Here is a 27,075-nt window from a genome sequence, read left to right as displayed (position 1 = left end):
TTATTCCATATACATTTGGAAATAATGCATCCTGCTGTTGTTGGGTGAGATGTTCTATAAATGTCAATCGAGTCAAGCTGGTTGATAGTGTTTTTCAAAACCTCTATATCCTTACTTTTTTTTTTTTCTACTTTTTCCAATTCCTGAAAGAAAAGTGTTGAAATCTCTAACTCTAATTGTGGATTTATCCATTTCTCCTTTCACTTCTATAAGTTTTTCACTTCATGTATTTTGAAGCTATGTTATTAGGTTCATATATATATATATAAGATTATGTCACCTTTATTAGTTAACACCTTTATCATTATGGAATATCCCTCCCTTTTTATCTTTGCTAATCTTTCTTGTTCTAAAATCTGAAATTAATATAGCCACTCTAGCTTTCTTTTGATTAGTATTAGCATGGTTTATTTCTTTCCATCTTTTAACATATATGTATCTTTTTATTTAAAGTGTGTTTCTTGTAGACAGAACATAATTGAGTATTGGGCTTTTCTTAATTGAATCTTATAATCTATCTTTTAATTGGCTTGTTTAGATCATTTATTTGTGATCTAATTTTTAAAATAAATGTATGGGTTTTAAAAAATTAATTTATTTATTTGGCTGCATCGGGTCTTAGTTGCGGCACGTGGGATCTTTTGTTGCAGCACACGGGCTCTTCGTTGTGGTGCACGGGCTTCTCTCTAGATGTGGCACACAGGCTCCAGAGTGCGCGGGCTCAGTAACTGTGGTACGCGGGCTCTCTAGTTGTGGTACTTGGGCTCTAGAGCTCACCAGCTTAGATGTCCCGCAGCATGTGGCATCTTAGTTCCCTGCCCAGGGGTTGAACCCACATTCCCTGCATTGGAAGGAAGATTTAACCACTGGACCACCAGGGAAGTACCTATTTGTGATCTAATTATCAGTATGATTATGTGTAAAAGAAGGAAGAAGTGTGGAGGGAGAGAAAGGGAAAAAAGGGGAAAGGACCCCAGATTGGGAATCAGAAAAGCAGGTTGAAGTCCTGACTCTGTACTTCCTAGCTCTATAACTTTAGATAAGTCTCATAACTCTGAGCCTCAGCTGGCTCTACATGTTTGTAAGGATAAATAAGTTATTTGTAACCTACAACATGCTCTGAAATCATGAGGGATTAAAGGACCATCCAGTGCCAGATGTATAGATAGACAGGTATCCATAAACCAGGGTGTGACTGCCTCAAAGACGGAACTAGGTCTCACTCTTTTTTGTATTTCTAGCATCTAGCCCCATGCCTGGAACATAGAACGTTACCAATAAGTGTTCGTTGAGTAAATGAGGCAATGAAAGAATTAACTTTGAATAAGTGAATGAATGATAGTATATAAAAAACAGGTGGGTGTCAGGTGACAAGTTGTTAAGTGGCTATGGCATTGCTAAGAACTGAACTTACAATGTTTAATTCCTTATCTGTTAAATGTTTCAGTAACATGGAAGAATAATTTGCACATATATGTATTTTTACTTACATATTCATTAATTCAACAAATGTTTATTAAGTGCCTACTATATACCAGGCAAAGTTCTAGTCCTGGGCATACAGTGATGTCCATTTTAATCATTTGTTTTAAAAAGGCCTCTGGCACTGATGATTACCTTCAGTGACAGTGTTGGTTAAGCCCTGACCCCTGGTGCAAATTGAAATATATTCTCATTAGTTATTGATTGGCTGTAATTTTTTTTTAATTAAAAGTTCTTTGGGAAACGAACTTTTTCTAATTGCTGTTTCCTACTTTTAGCCGTTAATATTTAGTTTGGGAGCATAACATTTAATGATTTTTAAAAAGCAACAGGTCAAGTTAATATATATTAGGTGATGGATTAAAAAGCTAGATAATCAAGCAGATAGACGACAGGGAGTCATTCTTCCAATCAACCTGATGATGTCACTGGAGAAAAGAAGATCAGTTGGAACGTGATGTCTGGCAGTTACAGGGAGCTGTGGCTAGGAAGAGGGTACTCAGGAGCTGCCCTGGAGTCCTTAACCCCCAAGCAGCCAACATCGTGTGTCCAGACCCCTGTACCAGAGACACAGGACCTCTTTGTGACTGACAGAGTGATCAAAAATGGAGAAAGACGAACCCCCACTGTTGGTGACCCCTGCGTCAGTGAAAGCCATCATCTCAAGAATTGAGGCTGCCCAACTAACTCGGGCTCAGGAGGTAACCCCTTGAGATGAGGGTGTCACCCTTCTGTTGGGGTCTGGTGTGGAGGCTGGGGACTGAGCCCAGATTTGGGTAAGATTCTAGCTCTGGGCCCTCAGGGGTCCTGGGATCCTCAGCAAGCTGGGTTTGTGGACAGACTAGTGGAGGGTGAGCTGGAATCAAACCGCCCCCAAGGCAGGGATCGGCCCAGGAAGCAGGCAGCCCACAGGGAAGCCCTAGGTTGGCCCTGAGACACATCATGGTGGGTCCTACCAGGGCAGGAGGAGGGGCCCAGAGTTCATGATTGGGGTCTGTTCTTGGCAACCTGTCCGAGTGCCCCAAGCTGAGCCCTAGAAACTCGCAGGGAAATGGCCAAAGATTCAAATCACCCGGCACGTGAGCCTCTGGTGCATTTTTTTAATGGGAGCCTCTGATCCTGAGGGTTTCTTGGGGCCTCATTTTTCTAGTCTCTTGCCTCTGGATCCTTGTGAGGCGAGATGTCCAGAAGTCCCCAGCAAATTCTGAAATTCTGAAGAAATGTTCGCTGTGGATTTTTAGTATTCTCTCCCTGAACTGGTCTTAATAATCAAAATGACAGTAATTAGAGCTAACACTTATTTTATGTGCCAGACGCTGTCCTTAGTGCTTTACAAATACTGGTTCATTTAATCTTTACAAAAACCCTGTGACATAGGTACTATATCTCCACTTTACAAATAAGAAAACTGAGGCCCCAAGAAATTAACTGACTTGTCTAAGATCACACTACTAGGACATGGCATCTGGCGCCAGAGTTCACACCCCAAAACACCACAATCTGCTGCCTCCCATATAGGATATTTCTTCCCAGCTCTCAGACATCTTGGACAATGTCAACTGTGTCATCAACCGCTTCCAGGAAGAATTAGGATATGATTTCAAAAAAAAGGCAAAATCTCACCAGACAGAGCAAAAGGGCAAGAACAGATTCATCTTGCTGGAGAAAATTACCTCATTCTCCAATGATGCTAAGACTAAAGAGAAGCACTTGTATGAAATTCTCCACTGGCTAGGTGACTGGGGTGAGTTTGCAGGCTGGGTGCAGTCCTGAGGGCGGGTGCCTTCCCCCCAAGACACTGGTCCCAACTCAGTCAGCCTCCTCCTTTCCCCTACCCTAGGTCGGCATTTGCTGGGAGGGGAGGGCAGGGTGGTGGGTGCAGAAGGCGCAAAAGACACATCGCAGCGCCTCTCCAGTGAAACATTGTCCCACTCATGTCGTAGCATATCACCTCTATTCCCTAGAGAGGCAAACAAGTCATTGTCCAAAACATAGTAGATTGTGATATTAGGTGCATATGTGATGCAGCCTAAGTCATGGGTTCATTATTACATCTCATTTTTTAGTAAGATAGAACCTAAATGCAAACTCACACTAGCTGTTTTATTTTTTATTTTTCCAGCTTTATTGAGATATAATTGACAGCATTGTGTAAATTTAAAGTGTACATGTGATTATTTTATATATAAACATATACATGTATATAGTGAAATGATTATCACAATAACATCACCTCACATAGTCACCCTTTGTTGTGTGTGTGGTGAGAATATTTAAGATCTACTCTTTTAGCAAATTTCAAATATAGGTATACCTTGGATATTGCAGGTTCAGTTCTAGACCACCACAATAAAGTGGATATCATAATAAAGTGAATCATGTGAATATTTTGGCTTCCCAGTACATGTAAAAGTTATGTTTATACTCTACTGTAGTCTATTAAGTGTGCAATAGCATTATGTCTAAGAAAACAATGTACATTAAATATACTTTATCGCTAAAAAGTGCTAAGCATCATCTGACAGTGCAGGGTTTGCACAAACTTTCAATTTTTAAAAAATGCAGTATTTGCAAACAACAATAAAGCAAAGCGCGATAAAATGAGGTATGCCTGTATACAATACAGTATTATTAACTGTAGTCACCATGCTGTACATTAGATCTCCAGAACTTATTCATCTTATAATTGAAAGTTTTTACCCTTTGACCAACATCTCCCCATTTCTCTCACCTCCCAGCCTCTGATAACGACCAATTTACTCTCTGTTTCTGTGAGTTCAACTTTTTTAAGATTCCACATATAAGTGAGATCGTATGGTATTTGTCTTTCTTTCTCTGTCTGACTTATTTCACTTAGTGTAATACCCTCAAGGTCCATTCATGTTGTTGCAAATGGCAGGATTTCCTTCTGTGTTATGACTTAATAATATAGATCTTCCTTAGCTTATGATGGGGTTATGTCCCAATAACCCTATCATAAGTTGAAAATACCGTAAATTGAAAATGTGTTTAATACACCTAACCTACCAAACATCACAGCTTAGCCTAGCCTACCTTAAATGTGTTCAGAACACTTGCATTAGCCTACAGTTGGGCAAGATCATCTAACACAAAGCCTATTTAATAATAAAGTGTTTAATATCTCATGTAATTTATTGAAGACTATACTGAAAGTGAAAAACAGAATGGCTTTATGCATACAGATGGTTGTAAGTGTATCCGTTGTTTACCCCTGTGATTTTGTGGCCACTTAGAGCTGTAGCTTGCTGTTACTGCCTAGCATCATGAGAGGGTATTGTACCACGTATCACTAGCGTGGGAAAAGATCAAAATTCAAAATTCAAAGTATGACTTCTACTGAATGTGTATCACTTTCGCATCATTGTAAAGTCAATAAATCATAAGTTGAACCATCATAAGTTGGGGACTATCTGTATTTCATTATATATACTACATTTTCTCTATCCATTCATCCACTGACTGACACTTAGGTTGTTTCCATGTCTTGACTGTTGTAAATAATGCTTCAGTGAACATGGGCATGCAGAAATCTCTTGGAGACAGTGATTTTGTTTCGTATGGATATATACCCAGAAGTGGGATTGCTGGACTATATGGTAATTCTATTTTTAATTTTTTGAGGAACCTCCATACTGGTTTCCAAAATGGTTATACCAATTTACATTCCCACCAACAGTGCACAAGGGTCCCCTTTTCTTCAGGTCCTCACCATTGCTTGTTATCTTGTCTTTTATACATAATAGCCATCCTAACAGGTCTGAGGTACTATCTCGTTGTGGCTTTGATTTGCATTTCCCTGATAATTAGTGATGTTGAACACCTTTTCATATACCTGTTGGCCATTTGTATATCTTCTTTTAGAAAAATGTCTATTCATATCCTTTGCCCATTTTTTAATCGGATTTTTTTTTTTTTTGCTATTAAGTTGTGTGAGTTCCTTATAGATTTTGGATATTAACTCCTTATTAAATACATGGTTTGCATGTATTTTCTCCCGTTCTGTAGGTTGAGGCTTTTCACTTTGATGATCATTTCTTTTACTGTGCAGAAACTTTTTAATTTGATGTAGTTCCACTTATTTATTTTTGCTTTTGTTGCCTTTGCTTTTGGTGTCATATCCAAAAAAAGTCATTGCCAAGACCAATATCAAGAAGCTTTTCCCCTATGTTTTCTTTTAGGAGTTTTATGGTTTCTGGGCTTGTATTTAAGTTTTTAATTAATTTAGAGTTAATTTTTGTGAGTGGTGTAAGATAGGAGTCCAATTTCATTTTTTTGCATGTAAATGTACAGGTTTACCAGCACCACTTATTGAAGAGATTATCCTTTCCTTATTGAGTGTTCTTGGCTCCCTTGTCAAATATTAGCTGACCGTATATGCATGGGTTTATTTCTGAGCTCTTGATTCTGGCCCATTTGTCTATGTGTGCATTTATATGCCAGTGCCATAGTGTTTTGTTTACTATAGCTTTGTAATATAGCTTAAAATCAGGTAGTGTGATGCCTCCAGCTTTGTTTTTCTTTCTCGAGAATGCTTTGGCTATTTGAGATCTTTTGTGGTTCTGTATGAATTTCAGGATTGTTCTTCCTAGTTCTGTGGAAAATGCCATTGAGATTTTGATAGGGATTGCACTGAATCTATGGATGACTTTGGGTAGTATAGACATTTTAACAATATTAATTCTTCTGATCCATGAACATGGGTTATCTTTCCGTTTACATGTGTCTTCTTTAATTTCTTTCATTAATGTCTTATGGTTTTCACTGTAGAGATCCTTCACCTCCCTTGTTAAATTTATTCCTAAGTATTTTATTGTTTTGATGCTATTGTAAATGGGATTGTTTTCTTTATTTCTTTTTTGGATAGTTAATTGTTAGTGTGTTGAAATGCAACTGACTTTTATGTGTTGATTTTGGATCCTGTAACTTTATTGAATTTGTTTATTAGTTCTAATTGTTTTTTGTGGAGCACACTAGCTATTTTATAGAGGGACTCAAGGTTGATATTCAAAGTACTGAATGGATACTGAGCCAAACAGCACTGATGCCAGCTGTAAGCAACTGGTATAGCCATTTGGGTGTGGACCAGCTGCATGCAGCCCTGGAACCAGATGCTACCCCCGTTAAGATCAGAGTTATCCGATCAGGAGACCTCAGTCTGGTGTGAGGTATGGTGGATGCTGCAGTGTTGGAGGAAGATGGTATAGGGATATGCCCTACCCCTACTCACACTTACCTGCCCCTGAGGAGCTCTCGGTTCAGTGGTCCTTCAGCTGCCCCCAAGAACTAAGCAGGGCTGTTGACTGCAGTTAATTCATTTAATTGTCCAGATATTGGACTAGGCAATGAGGATAGAGCAATAACAAGATAGGCACATTCCTGGCCTTGTAGTACAACAGTGCTGTTCTATGTCTATGCATATTTTCTACATGGCAGGTCTCATGTTGATCATTTCATTTGCATTATCTCATTTAATCCATACCCAACCCTTTTCTGGCAAGGATACTAAGATTCAGGGGAATAAGTGACTTGCTCAACATCATACAGCTAATAAGAGGTTAAACCAATCCATCCTCAAAGACTGCTGGTGTAACCCCTGTGCTGTAGGGCTATTTGGGGCTCCCTAGAGGACATACTATTCTCAGCCTGCATCTCCCACTCTCTCTCCAGGTGACAGTCTGACCTATGAGATCAGGAACAGGAAGAGTGAGGAGGAAGAGGAAGCCCTGGATGAATGGATCGAGGTGATGGAGAAGGTGTTACCTCTCTCCCTCATCGCCACCAAAGGAGGCATCGAGTCTCTCATTTCCCTCTGCTCCACTCTCATTGAAGGACAAAGAAAAGGGGCACAAAGTAGGTTCCAGGAGCACCTGGCAGGGGAGCTGGGTGGGGTGGATGCCATCTCAAGGAAAGAAGTCACACACCAGGGTCTATGGGAGTCTTTCTGATTCTCCTCCATAACAAAAGCTTTAGCTGAGATGGATGGGCAGTGGTAAGAGGTTGGGGTGGTGGACCCAAGCTGAGAAGTGAGCAGTTCTAGGCTGTCCCTCAGGGCTGAAGGAAGGTGTGATGTGGAGACAGGTCCTCGTTGGTGCTCCCTGGAGCTGCGGCCTCATGCAGGTTCTGGGGAACAAGGCTGGAAGGTCAGAAAGGGTGGAGTTTATAGCTAGAGCTAGAGAAACATCCTTTCCTTAAACCAAACCCAGATACAGAGCCAAGCAGTCTGGTGAGACTCAGCTGGAGGCCCTTCTAGAACCTTCTCGATTGTGGCTACTCCAGAAGTAGCCAGTCAACAACATGGCTCACCCTTGAAATATTACTCCTGTCAGCACTAGAAGGGGCCCGAGATTATCTAACTGCCACATTTTGTAGATGAGAACATTGAAGCTCAGAGAAGAGAAGGATCCACAAGGAAAGCCTGTGGCAAACCTAGGCCCCACGCATAGGTTTTCTGGCTTCTTAATCTTACTCAAGAGTATGGGCTTCGGAGTCAGACAAACCTGAGTTTGAATCCCAATTTCTAGCTGTGTGACTTTGGGCAAGCTACTTCATCTCTCTGAACCTCACTTTCCTCATATGCAAAGTGAGGAGAACATTGCCTACTTTACAGGGTTTCACGTGGTGTGAGGCATCTGGCACCGTGCTTAGAACACACACTCAGGGCTTAATAAACAAGAGCTAACATTATCATTTTACCATTGATTTCATGGCCAGGTTTCTTACCAGTCAAGCAAGGTCGATAGCTGGGGGAGGGAGGAAGCAAGGAAAGGTGGAGGAGAAGGAGACCATCTCTCCTACTATCCTTGTCATATTATGTCTTGAAATATAGTTATTTGTTTACTTGATTTATTTCCTTGCTAGGTTATAAGTTTCTGGAGGGCAAAGGCTGTGTCTTACTCATTTTTTTAGGGATTAGTTATTGAGCACTTTCTAGGTGCCTGGTACAGTGCTTGGTACTAAACATGCATAATCTACTTACGTCCCATGAAGTAAATGCTATGATTATCCCCATTTTTCAGAAATAGAGGTGCTGAGAAGTTAGGAAACTTGCCTAAAGCAAGTGGTAAGGATGGGATTCAAGCCAGAGTTATCTGACTCTAGAATCCATGCTCTGAACCGTTAGAGCATATGGCCTCTCTGACAGTATTAGCTAAATGCTAGCTTGATTTCAGTGTCATTTAATTTCCATATTTCCTTTAGCCCCTCTTCCAAAGTTAGCCAGTGTTTTGTCTGCCAGTGATGTTCACTGAATGAGAAATGAATGGATGCTCCAAGATAATCACTCCAGCAGCTCTACACATGGTAGATCCAAGGGAATACAACTATGACCATGGCCTATCCCTGAGGAGCTGAAGTCTGCATATGAATGGGTTTGAACACAAAGTGCACAATCGGTGTTTATGTACATTTTCCTGCTTTCATCAAAGTATCAAAGGAGTTCATGAGCCCCAAAATGGAAAAAGACATTAGTCATTATAAAAGAATGTGAACCGTTGCAGGACCATGTGATAAATTCTCTACAAACACAGTCCAGTGGTAACAGGAAAGGGAAATACAACTTGTCAGGTGATCTAGAGTCTAAGTGCCAGATGGGCTTCCAGAATTTAGATAGTTGGCAATAGGTAGCCAAACAGAGATATTGAGACTGGGAAGTAGCATGATAAGAAAAATCACTCTACTCCAGGGAAATATGGAGGATCAGGAGTGTGTTGAATTGGGTTGAACTGGATTGAATAGGTCCAGACCCCTCTGGGTCCTGCAGGTGCTGTGGAGCTGACAGACCCTGACAAGTAAGCTCTGAGCAAGCTCTGAGCCCAGCAGAGATCTCTCCTGACAGTATCTCCCCTGGCCTCATATAATGCCCCAGCTCCTTATTGCCGAAGCCCTAAGAAGGTTGGATAGGAATTTGGCCGAGCAGGGTGTGGAGAATCAGTATAATTCTTGGATCCATGCGAGTTTATTGCCTTTGTTCTCTCCACCTCTCCTAGTGTCCAAACGCACCTTCTGGCAGGGCTGGCGGGAACAAAGCCCACAAAAAGTGATATCCTGCCCTCAGCCACTGAGCCCAGAACAGATGCTCCAGGACAAGCACACTACCTGCATTAGGGTCTCCGAGGTGAAGTCCATGCTGCAGGAACTCCTGGACTCCACGATGTTCAACCAGGGGGAGGTTCGGGCCATCAGGTACATGTCTGCTGTGGTCGAGAACCTCAACAAGGCCTTGATGCTCCAGCACAAGGAGAACAGAAGCCTGGAGGCCAAATACAGGCACCTGAAAATAGAGATGACCAAAGAACTCAGCAGCCAGAGGCTGTACTTCCAGAAGTCCCTCCAAGTCCTCAAGAGTAAGAGAGATGCCCTACTAAAGCAGGTAGAAATTTTAGGGGGAAAGTACCATGACCTTCTCCTGATGAAGCATGCCTTAGAGTTCCAGCTGAAGAAGGCTCAATCTGCTAGAGGTCAGGCAGAATACTCAGTCAAGATCTTGGTTGACTCCCCAGCCCCTGCCACGAAAGAGGCCCTCCCAGAGAAGGAAACAGGCATAGAGGAAACCCAACAGGAACCCAAGAAGGAGGAGCAGTTTTCACCACTCTCCCCAAGTCCCCTGGCCATGGCCTGGGATAGTAGTGCTAGGCCTTCCACATGTCAACCACTTTCCACCATGACCGTGCATTCAAGGATTGCAGATGTGTACAGCAGCAAGGACACTGAAAATCTTCAGCCTGTGTTGCCATCCTCCATGGATCACAAGTTTCCTAAGAAATGGGAAAGACCGTCAGCAGAAAGCCCAGGCCACAAAGTCAAAGACCAGAAGGACTTCTTCCAGGAAGTGACCCAGGAGAAGGAAGGACTCCAGATGAAGTCCCATTTTCAGAAGCAGCTGTCCCCAGAGAGCTCTAGGAAGGTGGCCTTGGAGAGCAAGCCAGAGCACTGGGAAGAGGAACTCAGCTGGGAGAGGCGAAGGCAGCAGTGGCTGGAGGAGGAGGAGATGTGGCTGCAGTGGCAAGAGAAGTGGGCCCTGCTGGAGCGGGAGAAGCAGCGGCAGTGGCAGCAGGGGGAGGCAGCAAGGGGGCGGCAGCAGAGATCGGACCAGGAGCACGGGGGCCCGTGGAGGGGGCCGGAGCAGACAGGAGAGGACGTGGAGAGAATGGGCTTCATGCCCACCAGTCGATGGAGGGACTTGGAGGAGGCATCACTGGCACCTCCCCCAAGCCGGGCCCAATCTGCTCACCAAGGCAGGAGGCCACACTTGCCCAGGTCCCCTAAGACCCAGCAGCCTGCCCCCAGAAACCAGAGGACCATGAGTTCAGCCAAGTTTACTCAGAAACCACGGGCCCGCTGTGTTCCCACGAAGCCCAAGAAGACGGCCTCCCTTCCTGTCACGGGGCCATCCCTCCGAAAGGTGACCCAGCCCCCTTTGCATATATCCCCAGTAACTCTGAAGGGGAAGGTATACCACGTGGACGCGGAGGCCCAGAGGAAGAACCTGCAGCTCCTGACTGAGGAGGATCAGCTGGGGCTGCCCCACCACCTGCGCAACAAGGTGCGGGAGCTCACCACCACCGCCATGGAGCCGAACGCGCTCAAGCTGTGGTGCCTGTGCCATAAGTACATCCTCTACAGACATTTCCGGAGCCTCCGGTAGGTCCTCCCTGGCACCCACTGGCACCCACCCACACCGCTGCAATATATGGGCAGAGCCAGAACCCAGTGAGAAAGGAGGAGCATGGGGCAAGTGGGATGGGGAGAATCACCCCAGGCCTGGACAAGGTCCCCCTGAGGGAGGGTACCTGCGAAGGACACCTGACCTCGGAGCCTTGGGCAGCCCTGAAGGTGTGGGAGGTCAAGCACTTACACACTGCTCTCCCTCTAGTGAGCTTTCCTGTAAGCCTTTCTTCCTGTCTTCCTACTGGCCTGTCCGTAACCCACCTATGCTCCCCCATTTGCCTTACTTTCTATTCCTGTTTCCAGCCCAGCCCGAGCCTCCTCACCTGACACCACCTCCTGCTTCTCTGCTCCCTGTTTTCCCCAGCTCTCACAGACACAGAGTCATCTCGGTTAACAGAGAGTTGGGGGCAGGAGGAGGCTCCTTCACCCACTAAATCACTTCCTCTCTTCCCAGACAAGAAGTGATCAACCATGTACAAGTTGTGCGAGAAGCTGGGGCTGCCTACAAGGACCAGAACCTCTACCTCTTCCTGGAAAACATCGACCGCCTGCAGAACCTCCAGCTGCAGGCCTGGACAGACAAGCAGAAGGACCTGGAGGAGAAGCGCCGAGAGTGCCTGAGCAGCATGGTGACCATGTTCCCCAAGGTGGGCCTCCCACCCGGCGACCTTCTCAGGGGTCAGCACAGCCAGCAGGGATGGGGCCAGGGTGGAGCCATGGGGCTGTGGGGTGTACCTGGGTGCGGGGGAGCAGTTGGGAAATAAGAGAGCAGATTAAAGCCTCTGAACCAGGAAGAGGGGAAGGCAGGAGACAGCCTGAGTGTAAGGAAGGCCAGTTTTCCAATCTCCATATATGGGGAGAGCAAGAGAGGGAGGGACCCTCTAAAGGAGCTGGACAAGAAAACTTCTTCTGGAGGGGAGGTAGTTGGAGCCTGCAGTCCCGACTCTGTGCTCAGATTCTCCCTCCCCTGTGGGTCTCCCTGTCCTGCTCTTGTCTGATCTGGTTGCTCTCTAGGCTTGGTCACAGCTGTCTTCTTCACCCTCGTGCTTGCGACTCCGTTTGCTTCTCTCTGGGGACAGCTCCCCTACTTTCTCTCTCTTTTTTTTTTTTTTAATGTGCTTTGTTTTTGTTGTTACGAGGTAGAACTTTTTTTTTTGGCTGCATTGGGTCTTCGTTGCTGTGCACGGGCTTTCTCTAGTAGCAGCGAGCGGGGACTGCTCTTCGTCGCGGTGCGCGGGCTTCTCATTGTGGTGGCTTCTCTTGTTATGGAGCACGGGCTCTAGGCACGTGGGCTTCAGTAGTTGTGGTGCATGGGCTTAGTTGCTCCGCAGCATGTGGGATCTTCCCAGACCAGGGCTTGAACCTGTGTCTCCTGCATTGGCAGGTGGATTCTTTTTTTTTTTCTCTTTTTTTAATAGCGTAATTTAAATCTATTTATTTTTGGCTGCGTTGGGTCTTCGTTTCTGTGCAAGGGCTTTCTCTAGTTGCGGCAAGCAGGGGCCGCTCTTCATTGTGGTGCGCGGGCCTCTCACTATTGCGGCCTCTCTTGTTGTGGAGCACAGGCTCCAGACGCGCAGGCTCAGTAGTTGTGGCTCATGGGCCTAGTTGCTCTGCGGCATGTGGGATCCTCCCAGACCAGGGCTCGAACCCGTGTCCCCTGTATTGGCAGGCAGATTCTCAACCACTGTGCCACCAGGGAAGCCCAGCAGGCGGATTCTTAACCACTGCACCACCAGGAAAGTCCCCCTACCCTTGACTCTTAATTGACAGTTTGCCTGGATACAGAAGTCTAGGTTAGAATTCATTTTCCCTCACAATTTTGAAGGCACTGCTCATTCATTGCCTTCTAGGTTTTGGTGTTGCTGTTGAGAGTCCAAAGTCATGCAGAGTCTTAATCCACTGGGTTTGACCTATTTTTATTCTCTAAGGTCTGCCTTCAGTTTCCTCTACTCTTTCCCCTGCTACCAGGGTCAGAAAAGCAGCGAGTGCTGACATGGTCCACAGGAGGCTAGCTGATGGCTTGGAGGGATTGGAGAATCCCACAGCAGTGACTCAGAATCTGCTGAGATCTCCTCTAGGGTTGGGCCAGGAGGTTAACCCCCTGAGTCCTGAGCAGCCATGGCCAGAGTCTGGGGGAAGCAGTGTCCTGAGGGATTCAGTGTTAAGTGCCGGCATCAGGCAGTTGGAAGAGCCTTGGCCATGGGGATATCTCCCAATTCAGTTTCCTATCACCTTATATTAGTCCTTATCACCTCCTGTAGGTGTCTTGACTTGCTAAATTGGTTTTGAGGTTGAGAAGGAAAGGGACCATATATATAATAATTCTTTAGGTGGCTGTGAGGGTTCCTCCAGCTCCTTCCCCAGGGCCAGGGCAGAGGCTGAATGACAAGACACGGAGAGCATTCCTGACACAACCTGGCCCCGTAACATGAGTCTCTCACAGTTCCAGCTGCTCTGGTTTCCTTTAGTTTTTTCCTTGCTGTTTTGCCCATTGTCCAGATTCTCCACAACAAAGGAGAAAACAGGAACTAAACCAGCAAAGAACAATTCAAGGAATTTCTGGGAAATGCAATACCCTGAGGTCCCAGGCTTATCTAATTGGAGGCATTCCCTGGGCCTCACCCTTTCTGCTCTGCCCCAAGTCAGGCAACGCCTCCTCTGGCACTAGAGAGAGGATGAATTCCTGTCTCCCTGATGCCTCTCTGCTGGTTCCTCTTAGCTCCAGCAGGAGTGGAACATTAACCTGAACAACCCTGTGGTCACCTCCCCAAAGTCAAGGAAAAGCAAGCCTCCTTCATCCTTACTGCGGCACATCCATTCCAGCAGCCCCTCATGCAAGCGACACCTGGAACTCTTTATGACCAAGCACCAGCAATGTGTGCCCCTGCGGATGGCCCAGTAGGTGCACGGAAGCCGGGAGCAGCTGGCTAGGTGGATGAGGGAGGCAGGAAGCAGGGGTGACCAGACTTGGGGGGGGGGGGTGCTGGCAGCTCAGTGAAGGTACAGACAGGCAAAGCTCACCCCGTGAGTTGCAAGGAACCTGGCTTCTTAGCTGCCCGCCCAGCTCTGGCCATTGGCCCAGATGGGGGTATGTGTGTATGTGGTGTGTGGGCTTCACGGCACAGCCTGACCAAGTATGTTTCAAACTATGCAACTGAAAGACTCCTGGGACCCACAGCTGAGAACTTACAACCATTTCTACCCTGAGCATTGGTCTGGCACCTGCCACTGGTCCATCCATATAAATCAACCTGATCCTTCCCACCATGTGACCCCTGGGCTCAAAGAGAGACACCACGAGTCTCTGGGCAGCCAAGAAGAGCCACATCCACACCCCCCTAGTATGGCCAGTTCAGGGCTTCAGGCCCAGGGCATGTGCCTGGAGGAACAGGGGCTGTCTCGGCAGCCTCTTCCAGTAGTTCCTCAGCTAGAGGAGACCCAAGGAGGTGAGATTTAGAGTTGGGAAGGGAAGAGATGTGGCGAGGAAGGCAGTGACAACTATTTGAGAAGGAAAGAAAACCCTGCAGAGCTTGTTGCTTCCCAGTCTCTCCCTTTCTGTAAGTCTACCTCCTCATCTCTTCTTACACTTTCAACCTTCACACCTCAGCCAACAGGGGAACCAGCTGGAGGCCATCTGGAAGACTGATGTGGCCTCCTCCAGTCACCCAGTAGAAAAGAAGACCCCCACCAGCCTGTCCTGGGACCAGCTAGGGGGGTACCCAGATATTCCCCGGCTGTTGGCATTGGATGTGCATTCCTCCTACCACAAAAGCTTGAGGTCCCTCAAGGCCTGGTAAGATGCAAGGCTGGACGGTTAATCTGGATTCAGGGAGATCTGCCCACCAAGGGCAGGGGCCAGAGTACACACTTCCTGTGTCCAACCGCCCAACAGCTATCTTTCCAAACATTAATAATGACCTCATTTACTGTACCACATCAGACAGAGAGATGCTTACCTGCCTCATTGGCCATGAGCTTGGGTCCCCACACCAGCACCATTCTAGTTCTCTCAAAGGACTCCACACGGCATCTCAGAAGATCACGACAGAAGTCCTTCCTTCCCACTTGCTTCCTGGGCTGCACATGAATTGCTCAAGAGGTGTTTCTTGCCCTAGGCCTGGGGGTTATTGTCAAGGAGAGCCAGGTGCAGGTATGGAGAGATAAGAGAGACCAAAACTCCCAGGATAAACTGGGCCCGTCTTTGGCATTGTCATTTCCTTATTGCCTTCTATAACTGCCCCTGGGAAGAGCAGCTGAGGGGAGGCGGGCAGGACTCAATGGGCCAACAAGGGACTTTTCTGGTTAGGAAGGTTCAACTCTGCCTCCCTTGGCTTGAAGATGTCAATATTGAAGACTCAAGGCTCTTTCAAGGAGCCTTTCTAGATTACTAACCCCAGCTGCCTCTTGTGGCCCTGGCCCTGCCCCAGTTAAAGATCTTTGACAGGGATGGGAATTCCCTGGCAGTCAAGTGGTTAGGATTCGGTGCTTTCACCGCCAGGGCCCAGGTTGGATCCCTGGTTGGGGAACTAAGATCCAGCAATCAATCAATCAATCAATCAATCAATCAATCAATAATATCTTTGACAGGGAGAGGGCACTGATGCCTGCCAGTGTAGACCTAACCAGAAGCAGGGCTGCAAAATGCTGGTGCTGCCCCCATCCTCTCGACAGGAACTTAGGGAAGATAGGGTGGCCTGGCAGCATCAAAGGAGGCTGGTCCTTGGCTCTGGTTCCGCTCTGAAGTGGGCCTGAGAGTCCCAGCTGGACATCAACATTATAGCCCACCTAGTACATAGATACCAGGTTTTCAGTTCCTGAAGCGTTCCCGTGTGTGTGTGTGTGTGTGTGTGTGTGTGTGTGTGTGTGTGTGTGTGTGTGTGTGTTTTTCTTGTTATTAGTTGATTTGGATACAGCAAACAGAACTGAGAATAACCAAAACAACTCTGGCAGAGTTTAGTAACCCAGAAATCAACTGGGGCCGCACCCTGCTGAGATTTGGCTAAACTTGCCCCTGACTCTAGCACCCCCATAGTGGTATCTCTCCTCTCTGAGCTCCTTCTCTCCCTCTGCATCCCTGCCAGTGCCTGGGCTCTGCTCGGCATCTGTTTCAACCTGAGGCACCAACCCCGCGCACGTGACTATGTGCACATAAATGTCAAGTATACACACTCCACTTGACCCCAAGCATTTCATGATCTTGGTAACTTTCTGAAAATTTAGCGGGGTGATAGGGAAAGGGATTCACAGTGAACAGTACCAAAGAGCAGCCTCCTTTCTTCCCCTCTCTCTTTGGTTTAACATGCAAAATTCAAAAACTCTTTCCCATCTCTCATGCAGAGCTGTTCCACCTACACCCAGGCCGCCACTGGGATCTCAGCTTCAGACTTAAACACTAATCAAAATATTGTTCCCAGCAAAGACAGTTTCTCCTTTCCAGGGGAATTTAGGTGAATACAATTTTCTTCCCCTTTTTCAAACTCTACACAAGTTTTTTCAGTTTATCACACTACCAGGTGTAGAGACCAAGCCCTGCTGCTTCTGTCTTCTTTATCCACATGCCAGGTTGGCACCACCTACCTGTGTGTCAAGCTGGTCCTCGAGATTTTAGTGTGGGTGCTGCCTACATTGTCTTGGGATCTTGCTACTGTGGCATGAGAATCTGCCGCTGCCCAGGCTACTGCTGCCCTAGGGTGGTGGTCGTGCTGCTTTCTTTGTGCATTCTCCGTGCGTGTGCACCTCTGGAGACACACTGCTTCCACTCCCAAAAGTGCACCCTCTCTTTGGCCGCCTGCCCCTGGCCCACCTCAAATCTGCAGGTCCACCTGTTGTGTGGGTCCAGGTCACTCACCTCTTCATGATCCTGCCGACCTCACCAGCTCCCCTGGCCATGTCCAGTTCACAGCACCAGCTAGTTTCATAACTAGGGCCAGCCTCGCACCGACTGTCCCATTCTCCTGGTCTGCCTGGCATTGGCAACCTGTCTCATCAAACGCCCGCTGGGGTGTCCTCTCAGCATGTGGGGAAGGGCTATTAATCTTCCCTCTGTGATTTGGGACCATGTCCTTCAAAAACCAGCTGACGCCCTTCTCCAAGATCTTTTTCTGCTTTGTCTTACAAGTGTCTCCCCTGGGCTCTCTGTCCGACAGGTAAGATAGCTATGTGCCTGTACACACCAAGCGCTGTCTGCAGTTAGAGAAGTATCTTAACCTCGACTCTAACTGCCCTGCCCTCCCTTGCTCAGAGCCTATTTCTGCACAAAGTACACAGTGGTTCACATGTGTGTGCTGAGATGCAGTGAGCATGGATTCACAGACTTCCGACGTGGTGCCGACAGAAGAGAGAGCTTATAACTTGGTTTCTGGGAAGGAACCAAGATGGGGGTGGAGAGGAAGAAACGTGGATGGGTAGGAAGGAGCAGGAAAGAGTGAGGGGAGGGAAGAGGGAGTATTCTGTAACGTGAAACGGGAGGAAGATTCACAAGAAAAGAAGCAGAGCCCCTGGGATGTGGCAGAAATGTTGTGTTAAGCAGTTCCACATCGGGGTCAGTCTGGGCCCAGCCCTGGACTGGTCTCCCAGAGACGACCAGGGAAGCTCTCGGGTGGGCTGGGTGGGTACTCACATCTCAGGGCCTTGTTTCAGCTGCTCCCCAACCAGTAACTGTATTAACTGTTTCAGTGCCTCAGTGACCCAAAGGAAGGAAGGCCAGGACACCTAGAGGAGTCAGCTGAGCTTGTTTGTAGAAAGTCAAACGAGTCCTTCCCCGGAACCCTAAAAAGCCAGAAGGATCGAGACAATCCCAGTCCTTGCTCCATGCCTTAGCCAGTGAGTCTCAAATTTGTTCCAAATGCAGGTTCCCAGCTGGTGTTTTTAAACAAACACTCTGGGTACTGCTAAATAATCCTAGAACTTTGAGAAATACTACTTTCCTCCTTCAGTCCCCAAACTGTACATTTTTAATAAAATAGAGATGTGTTTATTTTTTAAATTTTCTGCCTCATTGCTAAAACCCACACCTCCTCAACTCACTCATTTTTGGAACCAGGTGCATGACCACCTGGCCACTGACTTAGACACCAGTCACAGAGGATCCCCCCAGTGTTGTGTCTGCCCTCTGGGAGCCGACCACCCAAGACGGCCATAATTAGTGCCTGGCACACAGCATGGCTCAGTAACTCTAAAATCAGAGACACAGACAAATAAGTAACTGATATACTGATGATGAGCGTGAAAGCTCAGAAGATAAGAACAAAAGAAGATACTGAGTACAAGTCAGAGCCAGGTGTGACTGGGTGTGGGAGCAAAGGTGAGTGCATCTCTAAGAAGTGAGGACAAAGATGGAAGAAATAGAGACACGGAGGTTCCAAATCTAGATGGTGTGGGCTTAGGAGGCCATCCCTGTCCGTTAATTAATTGTCTTAATTCAGGGAAGACACTACTTTGGTTGGTTCATACAGCTTACGAGCACCGCCCCATCCTCGCTCTCCCTTGCACTCCCCTCCCCCTCCTCCCACCTAGCCAGACCAGACCTAGGGACCAGGAATGATAAAACGTTAGCTAGGAAATTACCCTGTTCTCAGAGGCCCCACAGTCCAGTGATTCTGTTTCTTAGGAATGGAACACCCATCCTTGCTCCCAGCTTAAGGTTGAAATTCTGGAAGGAAGAAGAGGATGTAGGATGCAAACTGATGGCCCTTGGATGATGCCAGAGTATGATTTAATTTCTGAGCCACAGCTCAACGTATCACAAGGAAGCCTGGAGGAGGGAGGAACGTGAGAGGCATTTCTGATGCAGGTCACACACATGGGACAGCTGTGGCAGGGAAGGGCCATGTCTAGCCTTTCAGGCTTATTTTCTGGAGGCTTACCCCATTGTAGCCAACATATTAAAATGCCCTCATACTAAATGTATTGCTTTATAAATAATTTGAAGGGATTTTTATAACTTTGCTTTGGAAATTAAACGACTATGAGTAAGTTTTTTTAATGTATAGTTGGCTGTGACTTCTCAGCAATCATCATGCATAGAGATGAAATCTAACAAGTTTTGTAAATAAGATGAGAATATTCTGAATATTAAATTTGACAGAATAATGAAACTGACAATATTATGTTTTATAAACATTTAATTACATATATTTTTGTATTTTGGTGCCAATGACATTATTTATTTATTTATTTATTTATTTATTTTTACTTATCTATTCTTTAAGCCTCGTCATGTGGGATCTTAGTTCCTTGATCAGGGATCAAACCCGGGCCCCCCATAGTGGAAGTGTGAAGTCCTAACCACTGGACCACCAGGGAAGCCCCGCCAATGCCATTTTTAAAGGTTTCGTATGTTTCCGTAGGCTTTTGGCACTGTGCTTAAATTAAGGTGCCCAGCAGCTAAACCTGCCCTGGTGATGGAGGACTTTGACTTTTTGGATGTCCTCTAGCAGGCTCTCTGGCAAACAAGCAGAGTGTCTGATAGGTGGCCAAGCTGGGTTGAAACCCAAGGAGATATATAGATATAGTATATGGTGTTTTTCTGGTAATGAGGTTATTTAATACTATACAAGAGCCTCATTTTTTTTTTCAGAGCAAAGCTGATGTATTTGGTCAAACAAGATATTGCCTCAAAAAAACTTGGAGAAGCCAGGGCATGAGAAGGAGTACTTCTTGGCATATTTCTTCAAGCCAGATTTGGGAGTTGGCCATATCTCTGCTTACTTGGCTCATGGCCACAGGGTTCTCCAAGATGAGGAATCAACACTAATGTAAAAGGGGGCATGAGAGAAGGGTCTACTTTAGCCCTGACTGTGACCTTCAAGGAGGCATCGGTGAAGTGGAAGGGATAAAAACCTTTTGTAAACAACCCAGCCAAAGAGCCAGGGAGGGGAAAGCCATGCGGGGTCTGGTGTGTTCCATGTGCTGGGGAGGCCAACTTAGAAAAAGTCAGAAAAAGAATGAGCATGACTATGATTGGAGGAGTCATCTTCTTTAGAAAAAAAAAAAAGAATATGAGCATGGCTAAGATGAAACTATCAATTGGGGACTTTGAGATAGCTATATTTACCATGGTAAAGGTTCTAGTCTAGTGGAAAAGGTGAACAACATACATGAACAGATGGGGAAATTGAGAAGAGAATAAGAAACTGTAAAAAAGAAATGGAAAAATGGAAATGCTAGAAGTGAAAACCTTAATATCAGAGATGAAGAATTCCCTCAACCAGTTAATCAACAAACTGGACAAAAGCAGAGGAAAAAAATCTGTGAGCTTGAAGCTAAGTCAGAAGAAATGTAAACAAACTGTAACACAAAGAGTAAACAAAGGAGCAATTGAGCAAACCCAAAACTAAGCACCAAGTTGAGTGGGACAATGACAAATGGTCTAACACACATAATTGAAGTCCTAGAAGAGGGGAGACAGAATGGGGCAGAAGAAATATATGAAGAGATAATCACCAAGAATTTCCCAAATTAATGAAAGAGAACAAACCACAGATCCAAGAATGTCAGAGAACTCCAAACAGGATAAACACAAAACACACCTAAGCATAGCATAGTCTAACTGCTGAAACCAAAGATAAGAGAACACCTTGAAAGCAGCCAGAAAGAAAAACAAGTTACATAGGAAAGTAAGAAAGAAGTCTTCTCATCAGAAACTTTGCCAGCCAGATGGTTACTGAGGCCTGGCTGTATCCCTGCCTTATAGGTCTACAAGATAACCCAGTGGTATTCCAGGACATTCCCCTGTTTAGGGGCTGATATTAGCTTAGGTGGGTTTCAGTTACCTGCAGAAACAGTAACGGGCTGGAACTGAGCAGTGGCTCAGCTAAGCAGTGTCCTCCAGGGCATGGGCTCCAGTTCTCCTACTCGTGTCACACCCAGCCCCCTCCTCTCTACACACACCCGGCCCTGAGCTGGCTGGTGGCTGCATCACTCCTTAAAGACTATTGGCTGTGAGCTGGGAGGAGGCCGAGTAGGTAGAGGCTAGATATACTAGTTGACTGGCCTGAATGCCCCTCAAGGTAGGCCCTGGGATCTGACTGTTGCCTCAAATTCTTTCCCCAGGGGACTTCCCTAGTGGTCCAGTGGTTAAGAATCTGCCTTCCAATGCAGGGGACACGGGTTCTATCCCTGGTCGGGGAACTAGGATCCCACATGCCACAGGGCAACTGAGCCTGTGAGCCACAACTAAAGAGAAGCCCTCGAACCGCAGCGAAGATACCATGATGCAGCTAAATAAATAAATGAATGAATGAATGAATAAATAAATAAATATCTTCCCCCAAAGGTGACCTAACCTGGAACAACCAAAGCTGAGTCCAGCTGGCATACCTGTCAGGGCTCTGCTGTCTGCTGAGGGGATGGTCGTCACTATTAGCAGTAATGTCTGGGGGCGGGAGGGCAGCTGCCAATAATTCAGGGTTGCCATGGGGGTCAAGAAGATTCAGGTTTCCTCTCCCACAACCCCCATTCTAAGAGTCCCTGTGTAGGCCTCTGTCACCTCACTTTCAGAAGAGAGTTCCTTTACTGCAGGAGCCACAAGGAGGCAGCAAAGTGCTTAAGGGCCTTGGCTGGCCCGGAGAACGAGAGGGCCAAATTAAAAGTATCAGAACTGCTGAAGGACGGACACAGCTGAAGCTGGGTGGAGTTCATCTGAGAAGGTGCTTGGCTGAGTGAGGAAAGCTAGTATGGCAAAGGTAGGGGAATGAGACAAGGGATTCCTGACCCATCCTTTGGATATCTGGATCCTCCAGACAATTCTTGGTGGCTTCAGCCTAGGGCCACTTCCTCCGCACTTGACCACTCACCCCCAGCAGGGTCCTCAGCTGTGCAGTTCAGAGATCTCTCCTTGTAAATGATTCTTCAGGCAACTATTGTTTAGGAACCCCTCCAGAAAGCCCTTCCTGAAGACTTCTTCAAACATGTTATCACGTCCTCATTCATTCAACAAATACCTATTGGGTAACTAATACTAGGCACTATTGTAGGCATTAGGGATACAGTGCTGAAGAAAATTGTTTGTTTGTTTTTTTTTTAAGTGATTTCGCAGAGCTTATGTTCTATTGGGCAAAAATAGACAAATAAAAAATTAGTAAAATACACAGTATGTCAGATGGTAAAAGATGCCACGGAGAAACACAAATTTTAACGGAGGGGTAAGGTACCAGAATGTAGAGTTTACCTTTTTTTTTTTTTTTTTTTTGGTCGCACCACTAGGCTTTTGGGATCTTACTCCCCCGACCAGGGATCGAACCCATGCCCATGGTAGTGAAAGTGCCGAGTCCTAACCACTGGACTGCCAAGGAAGTCCCAGGTTACCATTTAAAACAGGGCATAAAATAGGCCTCACTGAGGTGACACTTGAGTAAAGACTTGAAGGAGATGAAGAAGCGAGCCATGGGGAAGGGTGTGCAGGCCGAGGGAACAGTCTGAGGTGGGAGCATGCCTGGCATATTCAAGGAATGGCCATGTCTCCATTGTGACTGGTGCCAGGTAAGTGAGTGGGAGGAGAAAAGCAAGGAAAGTGTTGGAGAATGACTGGGGGGACAGATCACATAAGGCCTTGTAGGCCACTGTAAGGACTTTTTTTTTCCACTCTGAAAGAATAGGAACCATTTTTTACTCTGAATAAAATGGAAACCATTGCAGAATTTTGAGCAGAGAAGTGACATAATCGGACCTCACCTTCAAGAGCATTGCTCTGGCCATAGTGATGCGAACAGACTGAAATCTGGGAAGGGGGAAACAGGGAGACCAGTTGAACACTGACAATTCCTTTTCCATTCAGGAAAGTTTAGTAAATGAGCGCAAATGCTATTCCCCCTACCAAGATGCCTCTCCTAATCCTCCCTAAGATACCCCCTTTCTCCTGGAGGCTCTCTCAACCTTTGTTCATGCATCTCTTCCAGCAATGGTCAGTCTTGTCTTTGTTCTGGGATTATTGGTGGGCTGTCCTCATCCCCCCAGATCTTAAACTCCTTAAGAGCAGATGCCCAGTTGCTTTCACAGCTGTAGCTGCCCCCAGTACAGAGTGCTGTGCACATAGTAGAAACCAAGTCAGAATTTTCTCTAAGGAATAAGTGATCCCATCCCTCCTTAGTTGAGCTGCCTTGCTCTTGCCTCTGAGGCTTCTTCCGGGCTGTGTTTCTGCCTGGAGAGCCACATCTCTTTGTGTTAAACGCTTAACCATCATGACAGCCCTAATTCGGTCTGTTAGCCATACTACACGACATAGCTTGTCAATGGCCTGCAAAGGCAGCCTGTCAGAGCTGGCAGGAAGCACATACCAAACACTATTTGCCAAAGCCATTGGCCTCTCTGGAGGCTACTGAGAGCAAATTAAATGAGTAATTATTGAGTCCTTAAATATTTATTGAGCACCCACTGTGATGTTATGCTCTGTACTAGGCAGTATACTAGGTATAAAAGTCAATAAAACAAACTTCTAAGGAGCTTACTGCAAACATAGGGTACACACCACATGCAAAGCACTGGAGAGGGAATAAAAATAAATAGAACTAGGTCCTTGTACTCCCAAGGACTTACCGTACACCCATCCACCCATCACTTATTGAGCAATTACTTAGTGCACTGTGTGAAGGCTGGATGTAATGACGACACTGAGACACAATCCCTTTTCACAGTCCAGTGTGGAGACAGAGTAGTAAATAGGGGGGAGCTGGCATATGTAACAAACACAAACACAGTACAGGGCAGGTGATGTAATACAGATGCAAAATAATTGGAGAACAGGAGAAGGAGATGTTCATTGCAGTGAGGGTCTGGAAAGGCCTTCAGGTCTAAGTGGGATTTCAACAGAAAGCTGAAGGATGGATAGAACTAACGCAGGTGGTGGGGGGGTGGGGAATCTGGGGGAATAGAATACTATAAGCACAGAGCATGTTTACGGGCCAAAAAGTAGTCAGTGTGGCGTAGTTCATGGGTAAGAAGCCAGGTGTTACAGGAGCAAAGCTGGGCTGAGGTTGGGTTTGGATGAGCTTGAAGGCCAAGCTGAGGATTTTCCTCAGCAGTGGAAAGCTACTGATGATTTTCAAGGAAAAGAGTGATGTTACTAGACCTGCACTTTAGAGAGGCAGCCGTGGCAATGTGGAGAGGTTAGAGAATGGATGCAGGGAGACCAATCAGAGGAACAGTAATGAAGATTTGAACTAAAGTAGTGTAAAGACCCAGCTTTGAATGGATTTACTCATTCGTGCCCTTATTTTGTTCACAGACATCTCGATTATGTGCAAAACCTTGTATTGACTGAAGGTAGGGATGGAGCAGACAGGGAGAAAACAAAAATAAGACCCAGTTTATGTCCTTAAGGATATTATAACCAAGTGAGAGACATGGACCACTAAAACCCTACCACAGTCTTCCCTTGCTTCTGTCATGTGATACTTGGTTTCCTTCCTGTTCCCCACACTCCTCTGGCTCTAGTAGGAGTGCACAGTCTTCTGCCTATACTCCAGGGGTCGCTCCAGGGCCTGGACGCTCTCCTCTCCTCATGCCTCAGGATATCCCATGATGACTACATCTTCCCTTATGGCTTTAAACATCAGCTATATGATGATGATTCCCCAATTTATCCCTAGTCCCAATCTCTCCCCAGAGTCATACAGCTGTATACCCAAACACCCAACCAAGCATCTCAACTGATTGCCCACTGGCACCTCCAACTCAATTCATCCAAATAGAACTCATCATCTTTCCTTCTTACCCAAATGAGCTTCTCCACTTACGCTCCCTATCTTAATGCATAAACATCACTCTCCATTTACTGCCAAAGCCAGAAACCAGGGTATCATCAGTGCCTCATCTTTTGTACCCCTAAACCCAGTCTATTATGAAGCCCTATCCAGTCTATGTTTTATGTGTCTTCTCCTTGGTGACTACCCTAATTTAGGCTACTGACTGATCTCCCTGTCTCTAGTTTTACTCTGTCAGTCTATGCTCCATACTAAGCCAGAGAGATCTTTCTAAAATCCAGATCTCATACCATGCCTGTTTAAAAACTTAATAGCTTTTCATGAATTTAATCACGACCTATAAAGATTTGTGTGACAGTTCTTCAGCCTGGCTGTATGATATTCCATTGTATGGATGGACCATAATTTATTTAACTAGTTCTCTAGTGATAGATGTTTGAATTGTTTGTAAACTTTTGCTACCGTAAATAATGCTATAGTTGAAAATTTTATATATAGTTTATTTTGCATGTGTGCAAGTATATTGGATTAGAAATTATATTCATTTGTAATTTTGGCAAGTACTGACAATTTACGGTTCTACCGGTAACATATATGAGGGCCTGTTTCTCCATAACCAGGCCAAGGGCATATTGTCAAACATTCGGATTTTTTTGCCTGTCTATAGGTGAAAAATGATATCTAAATGTAGTTTCAATTTTCTTGTGTATGAGATTGAGCATTTTTTCATATGTCTAAGAGCCATTTATCTTTTCTTTTATGTTAACCATACCATTTTGTTATTGGATTTTTGTTCTTTTTCATATTGATTTGAAGGGATTTTGTATATACCGAGCAAATTAGTCCTTTTGTCTGTGGTATGCGCTGCAAACATTTCCCCCAGTTTGCCATTTGTCTTTGTTTATGGTGTTTTTTGCTCTGCAGAAATTATAGATTTTTATGTTGACAGAATTGTCTCTTTTAATGCTTTGGGAAACTTTGTGCTATTCTGAGATATTTTCTCCACTACGACATACAAATTTATAGTTTTACTATTTTACATTTATTTAAACACAATTGATTCATATGGATTTATTTTAGCGTAAGGACTAAAGTAGAGATACCACATTATTTTTTTTCAGGTGGCTACACAATTGTCTCAATACCACTTACTGTATAATCCATCTTTTCCCTACTGATAGAGAATGCCATCTTTATCATATACTAACATTTTAAATGTCTTGGGTCTATTTCTGGACTCTTTATTTTGTTCTCTTGATCAAATTGTCCATGCTTGCACTAGTGTCCTCTGGATTTTACTATTTTAGATATTGTAGCTTTTATTGGTTTAATATCCAGTAGAGCTATTCCCCTTTCATTAACTTTTTCAGAATGTTCATGGTTATTCTTGATGCAAAAATTTCCATATGAACTTTATATTCAGGTTATGTAGTCTGTTGGTATTAGATTGTGTTACATTTATAGATTAATGAGAGCTGACGTCTTTATGACAGTGAGTCTTTCTACCCAAAAATAGAGTATGCCTTTCCATTTATTCATGTCTCCTTTTGTGTCCTTCAATAGCATTTTTAGTTTTGGGCACCTAGATCTAGCACATTGTTAAGATTACTCTTGGTTACATTACATTTTCATTGCTATTGTAAATGATACATTTTATTCTCATATACTTTCTAATTGGCTGTTGTTCATTGACTTTTTATATACTAATTTGTACCCACTTTGCTAAAATGTCTTATTTGTATTAGTTTTTCAGTTGATATCCTTGGATTTTCCAGTTAGGCTATTATATCATAAATAAATAATGGTAATTTCACCTCTTCTCTAGTTTTTTTTATCTCATTCCTCTCTCTTCTGCAATTAAGTAGGCTAGTACTTCCAAAGCAGTGTTAAATAAAAATAGTCACAGGGGCCATCCTTGTGGAATACCTAACTTCAATGCGAATAATTTAGGTTTCCTCATTAAGTGTGATTCTGGCTTTCGGACTGAGATATATACATTTTGTAATGTTAAATAAGTCGGATGTTTCATAAAGTTTGTGATTCTCTACCTTGGGGGTTGATATTTCAGAGAGATTCAGTCTGTGTATGAGACTCATCCTTTGCAAATGGTTTCTCCTCCCTTAGAGAAAAAAAAAAAGTGTACAGATATCAATTAGAGTTCATGTTGACTTAAAATGCATTGTGAATCCAAAGGCAACTTTGTACT

General features: G+C 45.1%; 1 protein-coding gene across 1 annotated transcript; it reads left to right on the top strand.

Annotated features, from left to right (window-relative positions):
- The first annotated feature begins 259 nt into the window (after nt 1-259).
- On the top strand, nt 260-26,682 carry FAM186B (family with sequence similarity 186 member B). The gene is made up of 8 exons (XM_082352366.1): nt 260-2,183; nt 3,001-3,226; nt 7,171-7,353; nt 9,489-11,142; nt 11,624-11,816; nt 13,889-14,067; nt 14,777-14,962; nt 17,845-26,682. The coding sequence occupies exons 1-8, from the start codon at nt 2,088-2,090 to the stop codon at nt 17,882-17,884; spliced, it is 2,757 nt and encodes a 918-aa protein (XP_082208492.1). The 5' UTR covers nt 260-2,087; the 3' UTR covers nt 17,885-26,682.
- Nucleotides 26,683-27,075: the final 393 nt, after the last annotated feature.

Source organism: Balaenoptera borealis (genome assembly GCF_965194805.1).
Source record: "Balaenoptera borealis genome assembly, chromosome: 13".
Taxonomy (NCBI): Eukaryota; Metazoa; Chordata; class Mammalia; order Artiodactyla; family Balaenopteridae; genus Balaenoptera; species Balaenoptera borealis.
The sequence above is the reverse complement of the archived record's forward strand: the minus strand, read 5'-3'. Positions and strand labels throughout refer to the sequence as shown.

Bases quoted from the DNA above. Each gene is read 5' to 3' on its own strand.
- FAM186B (XM_082352366.1), top strand. From the start codon at position 2,088: ATGGAGAAAGACGAACCCCCACTGTTGGTGACCCCTGCGTCAGTGAAA. The intron at 7,354-9,488 runs GTAGGTTCCAGG...CACCTCTCCTAG, and splicing joins ACAAAGAAAAGGGGCACAAA to TGTCCAAACGCACCTTCTGG. The intron at 11,817-13,888 runs GTGGGCCTCCCA...GGTTCCTCTTAG, and splicing joins TGGTGACCATGTTCCCCAAG to CTCCAGCAGGAGTGGAACAT.